This window comes from Ambystoma mexicanum, chromosome 3p (assembly GCF_040938575.1).
Source record: "Ambystoma mexicanum isolate Mex_15411 chromosome 3p, UKY_AmexF1_1, whole genome shotgun sequence".
In the NCBI taxonomy this organism is placed as follows: Eukaryota; Metazoa; Chordata; class Amphibia; order Caudata; family Ambystomatidae; genus Ambystoma; species Ambystoma mexicanum.
This window is the reverse complement of record NC_090925.1, coordinates 338,627,290-338,645,761: the sequence shown is the minus strand read 5'-3', so window position 1 is coordinate 338,645,761 and position 18,472 is coordinate 338,627,290. Positions and strand designations below refer to the sequence as shown.

General features: G+C 45.9%; 1 protein-coding gene across 1 annotated transcript in view; it reads left to right on the top strand.

Moving 5' to 3' along the window:
• PSMF1 (proteasome inhibitor subunit 1) overlaps positions 1–18,472 on the top strand; it is a 106,470-nt gene that overhangs the window by 15,612 nt on the left and 72,386 nt on the right. The window contains exon 2 of the mRNA XM_069650933.1: positions 13,075–13,227. Within this exon, the coding sequence (XP_069507034.1) occupies positions 13,075–13,227 (153 nt within the window). The remainder of the gene's footprint in view (positions 1–13,074; positions 13,228–18,472) is intronic.

The following is an 18,472-nucleotide window of genomic DNA, read 5'->3' as shown; positions in this document are numbered from 1 at the left end:
TCGTTCTTTGTAGGGACAGATGAAATGGCTGGCAGAGCTCTTCCTAGTAAGCTAATAAGGGCATGAAAACCGTTTTCGTTTTGCTTTCCCAGTCCAAACTGTGTTCTTTCATAAGCATCTTCATTGGTTCAGTTACTATTGCAAAACGTTTTTGTGAAGTACTCCTTCGATGCAAACAGTACCCTATCTATTGTTGGCGGTGCCCAAAGTAACGTACCCTAGTGCCTGTGGCCACAACCTGTGCATCTCCCAATCATTTGGATTATGACTCCCATGCTTGCTGCTCACCACTTGCCATGCAGGTTAAGGTTGTTGGGAGATATGGCCCAAAACATCTGTTGAGCCAAAACCTGCAGACCCCTTGCCTTATGTGGTCTTGTACCTTCCGAAATCACATATCCAATGTATTTTACTTCCTTGCCAGTGAACCTTCACTTCATGGTGTATCTTTATTCTATACTCTCCTAGCATGCTGAACACTTTCTTTAAGGTTCCATTGATTACTTCCCCAGAATCCCCAAACTCCAAAATGTCATAAAGGACTGGAAAGGCCATGTATAATTGTATGGCTTTACCCATCTGGGCTTATGAAAGCAGTCAACAGGTAGGAGTTGGGTATTGGTGGATCGCCAGTACAAGACGATGTTTGAGACCTTAACCTTGCCAAGATGGTCTACCGATTTTGTTGTAGGTAAAAGGAAGCATTTAACCCAAAAGATAGTATTTGGCGGCCTTGCCTGAGCATGTCCTTTTTGGTTTTTACCACACATGGTGCAGGTTAAGCGTCTCATGGTGGGCAAAAGAATCCTGCAGAGACGAGGGGAAATGGTGTTGAAAAGCAGAATATTTGGGTGATGTGGCAACTGCCAATGCTATTGCCATGCAGTCATAAATTTAGTTTTGTTTCCTGACACTCGTGTGGCTTTCTTCTGCTAGCATAACTTCGAGCAGGCACAACCAGTAAACGAAAGAAAACTGCAGAGCCCTGTAATTTATGGGTCTGTCAGTTGCTCGACCAAGTCCAATGTCCCTGTCTCTCACCTTAGTTCAACACCCTAGTCCCTCTGGATGCCCAGTCTCCCATATCACTTACTTATCTTTTTTTCTTTTACTCCTCGCTGTCTCCCTTTCTCCCTCACATTCTCCCCAGTTCACCTAGAGAGGGTGGTTCCAGTAGTGGGTCAGATAGTACAAGAGGAGAAGGAAGAATTAAAGAGCTTGTAAGGTGGCTGGGAGCAAAATGCATAAAAAAACGTGATGTAATCTCCTTCTGTAATGCTGAAAAACCCACCCCTTTAAGCCAGCATATAGATGGGCTCATTCAAAGGGTTCAAGGTATGCCTGAAACTTAAGCTCTGTTATTGCGCGTTATGCTTGGAGGCAAGCAACGAGTAGAGCAGCTGCTTCACTTATAACAGTTCACATAAGTATAGTCATGTGATGACTGGCCCTATAGCCAGGTTATATATTCCTGTCCTGTCTCTGGACTCTTTCGTGACCTCTGAAACTATCTCTTTCTAGTCTTCCCTCTGGCCTGACTCATTCTGCAGGGCACACTCTGGATGCTCTGATCTCCTCAGACCTCGCCCTCTCCAGCCCTCTCACCACTTCTCTCTCCTGGAGTGATCACGTCCTCCTCTCATCTCTCTCTACCCCTCAGGCCGAGCCAACCCACATACTGCCACCCACCATCTCGGTCATCCGACCCATGAAGCATGTGTCAGTTGAGGCTTTCGCCGCCACTTTCTCTCCCCCCTCCTCCATCCCCTGCTGACTCGCATCCTGACGCAGCCCTTTTCATGCTCCACTCTTTTATCTCTGATACTCTTGATTTACTTGCCCCTGTCATGAGGATCTGCTTGAAGCCCACAGCCAAGTGCAAATCTTGGTACGTCTCTGACCTCGTCACCCTTAAACACAAGTGAAGAGAGGAAATGGCTAGCATCTTGTGCATCCTCTCACAAACTGACGTGCTGCCTGCTCCAAAGGCAATACCGGCTCTCTCTCCGCACTAAGAGAGCTCATACCCAAGCGTGTGTCTCTGCGGCATCTAACAATTCGGCCGAACTCTTAAAAGTCTGCAAGGAGCTGGCCAATCCTGCTGCAGTCTCTACTTCCCCCTGTCCCCTCCCAGCCCCTCTGCACAGCCATGGCTTCTCATTTCATCTCCTGTCCATCCTCCTTCTCCTTCTATGCTCTCCTCTACCTGCAGCCACCTCTTTCCCCCCCCGCACCTCCCTTCTCTGCCTTTGCTCTGTAAACCCGAGTTTTCTAGACAAGTCCGATCTATGAAGTCTCTTCAAAACCGGTTCTTCCAAACTATCAAGGACCACATTGCCACCCTCGCTCCAGCCTTGGCCGACTCCTGCAATCACCCCCTTCCCACCTGAAACCCTCAGCTGACCCTTCCTGCTAACTCTCGCCCAATCTCCATCGCTCCTTTCCTGGGCAAACTCTGAGAAAAGCTGGCCATCTCCCAGCATAATCTTCACACTGAATCTGTTGGTTGTCTCCATGACCATCAGTCTGGCTTCAGAGCTGAGGGAACTGCTCTCCTGAACACCCTACTCTCTAACCTTGATGCTAATCACCCCTCTGTCCTCATTTTATTCGATCTCTCTTGTGCTTTTGACACGGTCAACCATGCCATCCTGCTCAACCGTCTCGGTGATAACCTGGGTATCGCTGATCCTCTCGGACCGACCCTCTCTGGTCCCACTTGGCTCCTTCTTTTCCTCTATCTCACGCTCTACCTGTGGTGTTCTGCAGGGGTCTAACCTGTCTCCCTGGCTTTTCAACCAATACCTGACACCTCTCTCCCACTGCATTGCTGCTCTCTGCTCCAACTTTCAGTGCTATGCGGATGACACTCAGCTCGTTTTCAGGCTCCCCTCTGCTGCCTCTTCTCCCTCTCTCATCTCTTACTGTCTGCTGTCCAGAAGTGGTGTGCTGCCAATGATCTCTGCCTTAATGCCAGTAAGACTGAGATCCTCCTCATCGGCACACCTGCACCTTCCTTTCCTGTCACTCTCTGGCCGGCCTCCCTTGGCCCTCCTTCTTGCTCCCACCTGTGAGGCTAAGAATGTCGTGGTCCTCTTCGACTCCACACTCCTTCTCTCCTCATATCTCAGACGTCTTTAAGACGTCAAACTGCCACCCTCACCTCCTCATAGGTATTCTTCCTTTCCTCACCTTCCCTCAGAAGCTCAACGTCTCCAGAGCGCTGGTTCTCTCTTGGCTGGACTACTGCAACAGCCTTTTTTTAAATCTGCCTGCTTCTACTCTCCGCCCTCTACAACTCATCCAGAACAGGACTGTGAGACTTGTCCTTGGCCACAAGCCCAAGTATCTTTCCAGCTCTGAAATCTCTCCATTGGCTCCCAGTGGCTGCAAGGATCAAGTTCAAGACCCTCTGTATTGTCCACAAGGCCTTCTGCGGCCTGGGACCAGAATACCTCCAACACTCCTCTTCGAAAATATCTTCCCACTCAAGCTCTTCGATCCTCCAACTCCCTCGGGGTCAGTCGCTTCTCCAAGCAACGAGTTGGGGGTAAATGTTTCTTCGACTGGTGCCTCCCTCTGGAACAGCCTCCCTGCTTCTCTGAAACTTGAGCAGAACCATCTCTGGTTCCACAAGCACTTCAAGACCTTCCTCTCTGCTTCTGCCTTCTCTCTTCCTCGCCCCTGCTGATCTTGTGTGTCATACTGGACTGGTCACCAGGCAACCCTCTGAATTCGGGTCCAGGTCCTTGCCCACCCAGTTGCACACCCGCACTGCCTCCTGTCAACCCCATGCACTTGGATATGTATCTGCAACCCTACAGTCACCTTACCTGCACGTATTGGACACTTGCTGTCTGCACTACTTGTTGTTTTTGATTCCCCTGCACAGCACTCGCCCTTCCTCCCCTGCCCCTGGCACCTTTTCCCCTCTCACCTGCACTTGCGCCATCTCAATGTCACTAGGCCTAGTAAGACCGTTGTCTTTGGCCTCCCTCTGTTTCCCCTCCCTTTAGCTTATGTATAGGCACGTGAGCACCTCTGGGACTGGTGTGATACAAGGCACCTGCAGGTCTGGCACCCAGAAATACTGGCAAAAAAGGGCCACACACCTCTCTCACTTAAGGCTCCTTCAGCAGTGGGGCCGTTGAAAGGAATGGAGCAGGCAGGCATGGCGACAGTGCCAGGAAGTGGAGGGGACACGCCCAGGTTTCCAGTGCAGGTGGATGTTTTTAAAGAAGGAAGCAGTAATTGCAGGATGTGTGTGGAACTGGGCAAGATTTTGGAGCAGTTCTTCTTACACCTAGTAGCTTCCCTGCATATGGAGGGAAAAAGGGACAAGTAATCCAGGCACAGCTCCCATAGACCCCAGGGGCAAGAGGTTTACCAGAGGAATGTAAGTGATTTGCCTGCGGCTGAAGTACCGCGGGCAAATCGTTCGCATGAGAAAGGTGCGAACTACCAAATGTCTGCACATTTCTCTTGCGAACACACATACATTCTCACACGCACACACATACATTCCCACACGCACAACGCACCCATACCACCCCACCACCCTCGGCACACTCCCACCCACACCCCCAACATAAACAAACGCTGCTTACCTTCATCTTCACGCTGGGTTCCTGTAGCGGCAGTTCCCTTTCATTTCTGTGATCGGGAACCGGCGCTGCAGGGTCCCTTTTCTTTTCCCCTTTTTTTTAAAAATTTTTTTTTATTTTTTTAAATTGATGGCTGAAGGGGTGTATTCCCCTCCCCCCCCCCCCCCCCCCCCCGCAACCCATGCTCACTATACCATGAAGTATAATGAGCGGGGTGATGCGAGGGACACCCAAGCAGCCCCCGTTTTTATTTCTTTTTTTATGCTACCACCAAAGGTTCAAACTTTTGGTGTTCGAACCTTTGGTGGTAGCATTTTTAGAACTATTGGTCAATGCGACCATTTTTTTTCCGGTAATTTCGACCTAACCCTTACCAGGACAAGATTATGGCCATTCTGTCTAAATTGTGTAAACTGCAGATAAAATTGCCTAGGCAATCCTCTACCTCTTCCATGTTGGGGGCAAATGTCCAGAGATACCAATGTATACTGGTGTTCTGTACGAAAAGAGGTGGCATTGGACATTATTGCACTTCTGACGGAAAACTAAGATTCCTCCTCTTGATGCCCCCCTCCTTCCTCCACGATTATAGGACGAGGCCAGCCTGGCTATCCCTTGCCGATAATATTAGACTTTATGATGCAGGAATGGGCAGAAAACTCCATCCCTAATTTACTCATGTAAATCTGTGACTTGGAGGGGAAGGACCAGGTCTTGGCCAGAGCAGTAGAGGTAAATCCAGGACAAATGGGCCTGATTTGATGCATGGTGATGTTCTCTGAGGAACCGATTTGGGTAGATTCTGTTGACCGCAAGGTGGCGCTGCATTAAAGAAGTGCTTTGCAGGCTGAAGTCTGGGTCTATGGTAAGCGGACCATATTGTTTATATGGCCAGATCAGAAGTAAGGGACTTTGAATCTTTTCTTTACGCCTTGACTGAGGGGGCAGGATGTAGAGCGCTAATTGAGATGATCCAGAGACAGGTTGTGTGGATCTAGGATGTGGTGGAATGTCCATCTTGTGCCACAGCAACTTGTCAACCAGGGACTGGAAGGAGGAACCTTTGCAGAGGGCCAGTATGATCGAGCTCCCCTTCTTCAGCAAGGAGTTGTTCAGAGAACAAATTGACATGGTTATTAAGAGGGCATATGAGGGCAGACAGAGCCACTATCTTTCAGGCGAAGCCTAAGCCTACAGCTTCCAAGAGATTTCAAGCATAACCTTCCAAGAGAGATTTCAAGCATTCATTCCAGTAGGACAAGATATCTGCCCAAATGGCCCAGGTCAGCTTTCCGAAACCAACTCCCTCCACGACGGTGGCTGCTTCCACTTCTCGCTGTGACTATCCTCCTGAACTAATGGATGTTTCGGTATGTAGTCGTCTGTCAGGCTTTCAAGGAGGATTCCTGTGGTGCAGAATAGACTTCGATTACACTCTGCAGCCTTCTAGGTTTAGAGAGACGCCTCTGCCCAGATGCCAGAGAAATAGGAGGCCCTCTGTGTCTGGCCTGAGCATCCTGCACCCAAGTCGGGCCCCAAGAGGTCGCTCTGGAAGCCAGTATGGAAGGTTTCTCTGCTATCGTTTTCTTGGAGAGGGAGCCTACGGTAGCCTGACCTGCACGGGTGTTTTATTCCAGTGGTGATTATCGGTGTCGGTTTTTCATATGCCAGACGCATACCTTCAGATTTGAATATGTCCAATGCATAGTCACTTTCTAAAACTTTCTGTCCAACCGAGAAACTAGGTGTTTACAGAGGCTATGGCTCTTATGGTGGCTCAGAACCATGCAAAGGGCATAGTCTGTCAACCATACCTGGATGACTGGATGGTGCACAACCCATCAGATGTTCGGGATACTGTTGAGTGGGAAAAAGTCCCCCCCTGTTATCACAGAACCAATTCACAAGTTCCATTTTCAGAAAGACGAGGCATCACCGGCATCTTCTGGAACTTCTAGCCCACCTATAGCCATTGGCAAGGGCTTGGTTGAGAACTCTGTGGAGACATGACCACAGCCATATTTGTAGCTTCATAGGCATACTGGCACCTCAAGCCTGTTAACTCGGGCCTTTCTCAAAGCACAGTCTGGAGTCCCTCATACCTCTCCCCCAGACAATCCTACAGGCACTGATGTAGTGGTTGGACACCAGAAAGCTCCAAAAGGGGGCTTCTACTACCCCCATCAGTTCAGTGTGGTAATCACAGAAGCTGGTGCAAGGGGGCGGGGTGCTACCATAAGAAATTCGAGGGCTCAGGGCAGATGGCAGAGAGGCAGATCTTTGAAATGGAATGAGTTGGAAGGGATCTTTTGGGGCCTACAGGTCTTCCAAAGGGTGATGGTCCAGACAAACGACAGTGTAGCCAGAGTTGTCAGTCGAAGTGGGTGGACAAGGTCTCCCACATTGAACAAGCAAGCCTTGAGTGAGACAAGTGGGTCAGGATCACATGTTAGCACTGTGTGCTGTCCACATTCAGATGGTAGATAATCACATCGACGACTCCTTGAGTCGAATATTTCTGTCCTCTTCCTCCTTCTGCAAAGCAAAGGTACCTTTTTGTATTGCTCAAGGTTTTAGGTACCCCAGACATGGGCTCTGGATTTCATGTCAGTAGCCTAGCTCTGTGGCCTCGTGTATGCACCCCTTCCTCCGCCACCCCCAATTTCACCCTAATCGGGGACGTTCTGATGCAGTTCTGGAGGGAGTGGGACAATTTAATTAAGGTAGTTCCCTCCCAGCAAAGAATTTCTTTGTCCCATTGCCGAGGCTGGCCCAGGAGCTGGACTAGATATCCATGCTCCAGATACGTTTTTGAAGGGGAAGTATTTAACTCCCTATTTTGTAAAGTTGGGAATAACATTTTTTTTTGTTCTTCAGGGAGTAGAAAAGTAATTCTTATTCCCAATGGTAGCATTTAATAAGCAAGTACAAATATTTGTAACTGTAAAACAGAAATGTTTTGTAATACATATTATGTAACAAGCTAGTAATACACATTAAAATATACATTGTAACTCTTCAGATCGGACAGGAGTGTTTTCTTGTTTCGTTACTCGTACTACTGGGCCAAACATATCCGTGGAGCTGTGTGGATGAGGTCAGGGGGGTGGGCTCCTATGCGTCAATTGCCCATTTTTGTTGGATGTATTTATTCTCCCCTTTTTTATTTTCTGGGAGTATTTGCCTATTTTTACAGAGTAAAAATGGTTGATACACCACTTATCTGTAGAGTTGAATGGATTCATCCAGTGGACTGTTGCCCACTGGAATTGTGCCCATCAGTCTGAAGGTTGAGCGGGAATGGTTAAAGGTATTGTTGCGAGATTTGGCAATAGCAATTCAAAATTCCCAACACCCCTCAACTGCGCATCTTATTTGAGGCATTGGAAGTCATTTCACACCTTTTTATGTAAGTGGAACTTCTCATTCCCATTGCAAGGGAAACCAAAACATTTTGTATTTTGACCTTTCAACAAAAGGTTTCCCTAATGGGTCTTTCCATATCCACACTCAGAATTCAACGAGCAGATGTTGCAGATCTCCTTGGATCATTTCGTATGCATCTGGGCTTCACCATAGTTTTAAACTCCTTAGACCTCCGGTCAGAACGTTGCTGCCACCATGGGACCTGCCTCGTGTTCCCGGGGCTCTGCAGCATGATGTTCCCGCTTAAATTGCTGTTTTGTAAGGTCACATTTTAGTGTCGGTGTCATAACGACAGCACTTTGCTTTGGGGGGAGGGGAGGTCGGGCTCGGTCAGCATGCTGGGCAGTGCTGATTTACCTTTTTAGAAGGTTGTCCCCTTTCAAGAAATGTGATTCACTGCTGGTGACTTTGGCAGACCCCTGGTTGCGCCTTTTATTGGCCCCATTGATCAAGTGGGTCAGTCACTATAGCAGAGGTGTACCCCAGGGCTAGGGTGATATTCCCCCCCCCCCCCACACAACTCCCCCCCCCCCCCCCATTAGTGCAGGGTGGGTCTACCAGAGGTCTGGCAGCTTCATGGCCTGAGGCTAATGTCATCCCTTGACAGGACATTTGCAGAGCAGCGCCATGGGCTTCAGCACTAACGTATTGTATTATGGCGCCAGGGTGGTGGGAGACCATGAACTCCCTTTCGGGGATGAGGTCCTGTCGGCAGCAATATAGTGCCATCCTGGTGGACTGACTCTCTTTGTGTATTGGTTCATAGTGTTGGTGTTTTGCGGCAATCCGTGTTTTTGTTCCTCTGTACAGTTCAGCAGCACGTATAGGGTCACTTTGTTGTGCTTTTCATGGAACATAAGGAACGAAAAAGGAGTGATGAGGGGGGTAATGCCCTGATTGCACTGGCTGGTGGTCTTCATTACTCAGCTTCCTCCGCACCCTCATCTCCCACCTGAAGCGATAGAGCTGCAGGGTATTTGTGCTTGGGCATCTACAGGTGGATCAAGGTTTGCAGGTGCTGTTTGAAGATGCTGCATAGAGGGGAAGGGGAGTAGCTGGGATTACCTTGACCATAGGAAGAAAAACATCTCTGATAACTGATGATACCTTAGTCGAGGATGGGATGGTAATGCGCTTAGCACCATTCAAGTAATAGTGAGTACAAGATACAGTATTTGTAGGTTTAATTGAATCGAGAACAGCTGACACGTGTTGCGACACGCAGGTCGTCTTCAAGGCACGAAAAATTAAAGTTACAGGAAAATCTGTAGAATCCTAAAGGTGGCCGTGTACGTTAACACAGCAGGCGGATAAAATTGTCAGGTGGTTAACACAACTCTGTATGCCTAGTGGCTAATTGAGAGATATATATATATATATATATATATAGCTCGTAAAATTGAGTGGCGTTGGAGTGCACAACCCGTGTCGCAATTAAAGTCTAAGCTGTCCTTCAAATAAGCGCCATCTGTAATCAGTATTTTAAAAGGCTGTAATATTGAACCTTAGAAGGATCATTGCCCCAAACGCCATTCTGGGCATTGGCACTACTAACTTAGCCCATTGCTGATCCTAAGCCTAGGACCATAGTGTCATCTTTTGAATACTGACACTTTCATTGTCTCAGAGATGAGTTAGGGCCTAGAAGGTTGTCACAGAAAGCCCTGAGTCATCTTACTGGATTCAAATTTTTGCATGCTTCCTTTTCACCTGCACTGCCTGCATGCAGCATTCTGGGTCAGTACATAGAAATAGGTGAGGTATGCTTTAAAACGGTACAGGCGGGGGTGGCAGAGGCATCGTTTAATAATCAACGGTACAACGTCCTTTCATTGCGGGACGTTTTATCGCAGGTTCTTTTTACAGCTACTTTTTTAACTGGAAAAAAATCTAATCTCTTTGGGGGGGGTTAGAAAATTATATAGGATGTTGGTGTTTGGGCTAAAAAATGAAAGGGAATGGGGAGTTTGGGGGGATACCCCACACCCCCTCAAATATTTTTTTAACAAAAATTCAATGTTTTTTTTTCGTTAAAAAATTCACAGTTAAAAACCCCATCGGAAAAAATATCCCGCGATGAAATGACATGGAACCCAAACAACATCTGCGCATAAGACCGGTGCGTGGGTCCCACATAAATCAGATTGGGAGAGGGGTCTCCTTTGAAAAAGGGAAAGCTGGAAAGGGAGAGAGAGGTCTCCTTTTGAAGAAGGGAAAGCTGGAAAAACATATGAGAGAAAACATACTTGATTGAGAACAACCCACTATAACCGAGCACGTTTATTTGTGCCACGGCCAATGCATGCTTTGTCTGTACATTTAGAGAACATGACTCGTTACCTGGCTACCCAGCCCTTTTCCATTTGGTGTGGCTGTTTTCTTTTTCTTTGACTGTGCTTCTGAGCACATAGATGTCCGCAGTGGTGTACGAGGAGCAGCATATCAAGTGTTTTGAAACTGTGCTGCCATCTCACGCTACACTGGATGCTGGGGGCACATATCTAGAAGACGTTTAAAGCATAACTAGATAGCTGATGTAATGGAAAAAGTTATAATATTGTTCATATAATCCTGTGTACGTTTAGTTTGTGGCACACTATGTGGTACCTCATCATTCCACAGAAGTGGCTCCTGCTTGCTGGATGAGGCCTGATGTCCACGACCTGCCCCGAGTACCTAATCATCAAATCTTTTTCAATGTTTGCCTTTTAATATGTCCTTTCCATCTTCAACTTTCATACTTTGGCTTTATGTGTACTTGAGTTGCTGTGCCGGTGTTCCTTCTGTTCAGACAGCACCTGCTACAATGGCACTCATTTTTTCTGTTCTGCCATGTATATTCCACTCTTCATTACAAGTGAAATAAGGATAAAAGCACAGTCGGCAGCAACTCTCAATCAACTGCCATATATACAACAGTCACAACACCTTTCTAACCACACATTCGTGCCCTAGTGTTTGCATGCTTATTACAAAACAAAAGAGGTGATGGCTGAAAGGTTTAGAATTCATCTTAACCTCAGACATTGCTCTGGGCAACCCTCCAGACCATCGTTCTTTGCCTGCCACGCCATTACAAAAGGGTGAAAGGCCATATGCAAATTGGGCCTGGTCCCACCCCAAAAGGGGCTGTCCAGCCCACTTGTTCACATCCCTTCTGCACAAGACCACAAGTACCCCAGACATGTTTCAGCCTTGTTGGGCCTCATCAGTGAGGAGTAGCTTGGTTCTCTAGGCCCAGCAGGCATGGCACCCACGTGTGGGCATACCCGTCCCACTCGGGCCGTCTATAGCAAAACTAAAGAGGTTATGGCTGGAAGGTTTAGAATTAATCCTAACCTCAGGCATTGCTCTGGGAAATCCTCAGGACTATCGTTCTTTGCCTGCCAAGCCATTACAAAAGGGGAAAGACCATGTGACGGACCACTTATGTGCACCCAACACACTTTTCATACACCAACTCCTACAGGTTTCAAAATTAAGATTCAATGAGCAGGAGCTAAAACCAGTTCCTGGGTGTCAGGCAGTAGGCAGGAGCTACCTTTGTGGAACCAGGAGGGAGTACCCAGCACACCGCAAATCTAACTTCCACATGAGATACATAATGTACAAAAAGTTAGTGTGTAACATTCATTTTGTTTAAATATGTACCAGTTGAGTCCGAATTCTTCTATAGTAGCATTCTCAAATACTCGGTAAATGTCATGTATGCAGATTTGTAAGGCACCAATTGTTTGGGGAGCCAAAAGTAGCGCCTGGTACATGTTGCTTTGAAGCTAACCAGGCTCCCCTAGACCAGAAGCAGGAGCTAAATAGTTCTCCTCAATTTCGAGCGCTGTGATAACATAAGAACAATTCCATTCACCATCCCATGGAGCTGAGAACATGCCCCACTGAATGGTATTGGAAAGCAAAGAGAGAGGGTGTGGGGGAGGGCGGGGGTTCACGCAACATACCAAGAGATGTCCTAAGACCATAGGTTTCGCCCCCCCTCCCCCCTACACTGGCCATGTCTGCCCTCTCAGCATACACACTGAAACGATTCATCACGCCTGTTAACATGTACATATGGCTATAGAATACGGCACACATGTTGCTGGGAATCAATGTATTCTCCAAATGCATATGGGTGTCGTAGGTCCATGCAAAGCGGCACCCATGATACTATATAAGCCTCTGACACTTTGGAGATTGAGTTGCCATCACGCGCACACCTGGTTTTCATATGAGCTGCAACCGTTTGCGAAATGGAACCACAGGAGTTCTACTGCACACTCGGAAGCAAGCACATGGGAACATACAAAGTCCCCCAAAATACAGAGTCACAAGGGGTAGGAGGATAATACCATCTACACACAGACACTCCTGTCTGCTATCGAATTTACCACACAAATTCACACCTGTGAAGCCCAGATTGCGCACAAGCACACATGCTCCTCGCAACGCGGTAGGCACCCACACTTTGTAAATACAGGTCCACCGAACCCATGGGAGAATCCTCTATGTGGGGAAAGAATGTTAATCCTAGAAAACGCTTCCTAAGCATGTAGACCTATTCGACTGTCTTTCCGTTCATGAGGTGGGGTTCTAGCCTCTGGAATTATTCCAGGAGGTTTCATATGACTATCCATTGAAGTGTCCCCTTTCAGTTCTTTAGCATGTTAGACTGGGTATTACTTAGCTACTCAGACTTCTTCAAGGATGCCCTGCTCTAAACCATTTTCTGCAAGGGTCCTTGTCAGTATTGTTGCTATTCTGCAAGATTCATCCTCCACTCCTGTTCTTGCAGAGTCAATGCCTTCCATGATTGTTTTAGCTGTAGTTTCTGTCAGTGCTAAAGACTGTTGGTAAGGGGCCCCCATTGTAACTTTGTTATGGTGGCAGTGGAGCTTCAGTTCGCTATTATCTAAGGAACTCTAGACCTCTAGTGCATTGTTTCCTCCTAGACATGTGTATTGTGTGTGCAAACGCAAATTGGCCGGATTAGTAGATGTGATGGATTTCCCATGTGTGATGTTGTTCCTTTTCTTTCCCATTTTTTTAGCCAGCTCCTAATGAGACCAAGTCTGAGCTGCTTCCTTCTGGATGGAACACAGACAAGGAGCTCTATACCCTGCGGTACCGCTCTATGGACGACACCAAGGAGATCCTCCTGAAGGCTATAATGGTGGAGAGCAGCATGATAATTAACGCTATGGTGAGAAGCTGGAATCCTAATGCTGCATCAAAGACCTAAGCTTTGTTCAAGGCCACACCATAAGGGTGGACACCATAAGAATTGGTGTTGCAAATCTTTGAACCAAGCAGGCTAAGGGAAATGGGCATGGGCATAGCTTGTCCCTTTTAATACAATGAACATCTGAACTGTGCTTTGCTTTTCTAAAAGCCCAACCTGACCTCAGGAATTCCATTGCATGGCATTTCTAAGATCCAACTGAAATATAGGTCTCAAACATGCTATATTGTTTCATTAACTGTTTCTACCTTCCCTGTCATTTTCATATGCACGCTTTAGGCATGTTCCTTTTTTTTATCATAGTAGACTCCTTTATTTTCCCTTAACCTTTCAGGGTCGCTTGCCAGAAGGCTCAGCGGAAAACTTTAATTTGCTCATTTAAAATGCAGGGCTTGGAAATCAGAAACATGTCTGGGTTTGCAGGCGGTCTCGTGCAGAAGGTATGTGACCAAGCAGTTTGGGCTTGAGTAGCACGAAGCCTGATTTGCATATGGTTTTTTTCCCCTTTCTTTAATGGCGTGGTAGGCGAAGATCGATGGTCTAGATGGTTGCCCAGAGTGATGCCAGTCGTTAGCCTTCCATCCATCACCTCCTGGTTTGCAGACTCAATTCAAGACATTCAAGCATGATTATGTAGGAACCCAGGTTCTCAAGCTAAATGAATAAACCTTGGTTAACAAGCAAAAAATATTTGAAAACAATAACATCCTTCTTTAACATTTGTAACCTTACACTACCACATCCCTAGCTCTGATTAGGAACACGAGCATATCGTCTAACAATAATAAAAGGCCAGATGTATGTTTGTTCGATGCCATCATGCGCTGTAGAGGCTGCCCCAACGCACAGATTGCTCTGCTAGAGGGAGTTGTTGCCTTAAGATATACAGTGTTCCAATTTGCATAGCTTCGCCTGTTGTCACTCTAGAGGGAGCTGTAGGCTTCGAATATATATAGTGGTCCTTCTGCCTTCTGTGTGAATGAAAACCTGCACGTTGGCCTGTGCACATGGGCCTGTACACTAGTATTTATGTAAGTAAGCTTGTCCGAGTCTGTTTTTCTTTTCTCTTAGAAGTATTTTGACATCTTTAATGGGGAAATTGAATTTGAGAGGCGTTCCCTTTGGGACAATTCCTCTCATAGGCATCCAATTAAATATTGCCTTTTTTTTCTAAAAGTGCTCCATGGTAATTGTACTTTAAATTCCAAACTTAATACGTTACCAATTCCATGTTGTTCATGTCCTAACTTTCTGGTGACCTCCAGCAATAATTTTGACGTTCACCATAGAAAGTTGCAAGGAATTCCACAACCGTTATAGAGTAGACTATGTGCACATAATCTGTTCTGTGATGGCAACTCGCAAGTACAGAGTTGTAAATTGGAACACTCGAGTCAATCTACACTCGAGTCAATCTGCTTTGTCTTGCAGTGTTCTTCATTAATTTCAATGCAGTATCATTTTCCAAACGGCTCTGATAATTTTTTTTCCAGATCACGATGTCCAGACATTGATTCAGATACACGAGTCACTGAAGGAAAATAAGTGCATCGTTTTGTAGAAAGCACTTTTTTAGGTTGTTTATTTTGTTAGACGCTGTAGGCTGCTGTACCCATTGTAGACTCTTTATCTTGATGGATCTAGCAGAAGTCTGTTTTTTTTTCTTTTCCTGCCTGCTAACTAGTAATGCTGCTAAAGCAATGTGCTTGGATTTCCATGAGTTCGGAATTGAAAGCATTCCCAAGTACCCCTCTGGCACGCGCCGGCAGGGCCTGAAAGACTATGCAAAGCCTGTTGGAGCCTGTTAAGCTGTGGAATGGTATTCGGCTTTCTGAGACACCACTTACCTATTTACGGGATTGAGGTCCTTGCTTTGCTTTATTCAAGGCTTCTGCTTCATGTGTTGTGATATGTCTATTGTTTGTGAAAGATTAACTACTTGCACTTAATAATGGGCATGGTTCTTTAAAAAAAAAACCACATGCTTTTAAAATTGAAAAGGAACTACAGCAATTGCTCCTGTTCCCTTATGCTATAAGGTTTTTTAAGGGTCGTGTGTGCATGGGGAGGAGGGGTTGTGTGTTTAGGGGAGTCGCAAACTTATGTTGTCCCTATTACTGTAAAGGTTGCCCTGACTATTTACAAAAAGGATTTTCAATTAAAAAAACATTGCCAGCAAAAACATTTTTCGTTGTCTGAACGGCCCAAGAAGCTTATTTCAGAACTTTATTTCTGCTCTCTGCAATACAAATGATTAATCCATCACATAAGTGTTGTGAGGCCTTTCAAATGTATTTTCCTGTGTATTAAATTCCGAAACCCCACCCCATGGATACTTTCTTAATGGTTAGTAATGGCCATCAGAACTTTCCGAAGCTTCCCTTATTTGTATTTAATAACAATTTTTTTTAAAATTTTTTTTTATCCTTTACGTCCAACCAATAATGCTGTTGTTCTGACCCCCGCCATGGCTGATCATATACATGCCGAAGCACTTGAGCCATATTGCTGCATTTCTCAATCTCTCCTTGGCATCTTGGGGTTTATCTTATCTTTTTCAAATCTGATGTTCTCGTCCTCTTTTTGAAGACAACATTTCTGGACCCTACTGTTTGCTGGATTCTCTTGTCTTTCCAGAATTCTAGAGTAAACCGTATTGAACCAATTCCAAACTTGCTTGGTGCAATTTAATGTTAAGGACATCGATCAAGCCAGGGTTTCGTCATGGTTGTGAACTTGAGGCAGGATCCTTTACTCACCTTATGTTCGATCCGTTCAGCACGGTCAGTCACGACTTCTAATAGGACATTTTTAACACCATGGGGTAATTACAAGAACCCCCACCCCATTAGAATGGTGTCATTTTTTTTTTCTCCATACGTCCACAAAGGGTACAAATTGCTAAGTAAAGCCTGCCTAGTTTTGAAGTGGATTTCCATGAGGCTTCCCCACCGCTCCCTACCTCCAACACTCCCTTTGTTTATTGTCTTACTTTGCCGATGGTTGTCCTCGTAGCTTTCCTCAACCTCCGGTGAGGTAAAATGCCTATGCTGACGACCCACAGATTTTACTACATGTTGATGGCCTACAAAACAACTTTATTATTCTATTCTCTGGGCTTGATAATCTCTGTGTTTGGATGCGGCATAGTAAACTAAATGTAAACTACTCAAAGATGGTGGTCCTGCTACTGGGACCCCAGTCGTATAAAGCAGAATCCCACCGACTCCCTGTTCAAATTAAAATTGTTGGTCGAGTGATCCCTTTTTACTGAATCAATCAGAAACCTGTGTGGTTATTAGGACTCTGACCGTGGTATACATTCCCAGATTTACTACTTATTAAGCTTTACCAAGTTCTTCCTTTTTAATCCCTCCACTTTCAACCATCTTGTTGTATTCTGTCTAATCAACTCGAAACTGAATTACTCTAATGCAAGCATTTCAGTGTATCAAATTCAGCACCTTGGACAAAAAGGTAACCCTGCTGCATTCCTGGATTATAACTACTGTAGACAACATCGCCAAAGAAAAACCCTTTGCTTCTTCTAATAAACGGTCTATGGCAAAATGGTCACCCCACTACTTTGCACCATGAAAAGAAACAAACTAACACTAGAACTTGATTGGAGAAAACAAAACGACGCGGCGAACAAACTGAAATTCCTACAACACAACCAGGCTTACAAAAAGGAAATACAAAAAGCAAAGGGGAAACACTACGACAACCGAATCTTGGAAGCACCAAACACCCAAAAAGAGCTCTTCAAAATCATAAACTAAATCAAAAACCCTCATGGATGTAACAACACACCAACTCCGTCCGCGAAACTCTGCAATGACCTTGCTGACCATTTCAAAAACTATCACCAACATCCAACAAACCATTCAAAGCAGACCGTCTGATCTGACCACAACCCCAACCTATACCCGGGAGGAGCACCCAAACAAACTACAAAGCTTTCCAGAAATATCAGTGGAGACATTCGTCAAACTGGTGAATGAAAGCAATAACTCAGGGTCCCCCGAAGACCCATGCCCACCAGACATATACAAATCGGTTCTTAAACAAGGAACGCCCATGGAGTATCACAGGAACATCCTCAACCATTCCATCGCAACTGGAAAGTGCCACAAGCCTTCAAAACTGCATACATCAGGCCACTAAAAGATACAGCGGGAAACGTAGAGGACCTCCCCAACTACAGACCCATCTCCAACATCCCGTATACAGCCAAGCTGCTCGAAACGTACATATACAAAATGGCCCAAGAGTTTATAGAAGAGCACTGCCTACTAGACCAAGCACAAATTGGCTTCAGACCACTGAGAGGAACGGAATCGGCTCTACTCTCAATATGGGACGATCTAAAAATCAACGCAGACTTGGACAACAGCACTGCCTTGATACTCCTAGACCCATCGGCAGCATTTGACAGTCGACCATGACACCCTCATAACGAGATTAGAAGGACTTGGAATAACGGACACCCCTACTATGGATCAAATCTTTCCTAACAAACCGAACAGAAACTGTATGGATGAAACCCTTCAAATCCAGCTCGAGAGATTCCGCCTGTGGAGTACCACAAGGATCATCCTTCTCCCTGCTACTATTCAACATCTACCTGTACCTACTGATCAGAATCCTCAAAAGACACGGCCTTACTTGCTACAACTACGCTGATGATGCACAAATAATCTTCAAAATACAAGGCAACCCGGAAAGAAACTCAACGCTAGAAAACTGCCTCTGCGATGTATTCTTCTGGATGAACTCTAATTCCCTCAAAATCAACCCAGGCAAAACTGAAATAATGATCTTCACAAAAAAATGGAGGAGAAAACCAATTCATCCCTTGGCCAAGGGAACTCTGGACAACCCCAGCACCCTTGGCGATTGTAAAAAAAACGGGGGGTTCTAATGGACAATCTCACGCTAGAGCCACAAGTAAATGCTCTGCACAAGAAATGCTTCTTCCTCCTGCGAGCGGCAAAGAGAATACAACCACCATCATCGCCCTCGTCATGTCCAAAGTAGACTACGCCAATAGCCCAACCCAAGGCATGCCTGAACGACTCCTAAAAAAAAAAAACACAACGCATTCAAAACGCGGCAGCCAGACTACTTCTGAAACTACCCCGAAGAGAACACACTGCACCAGCGCTGAAAACACTACATTGGCTACCAATAAAACAACAAATAA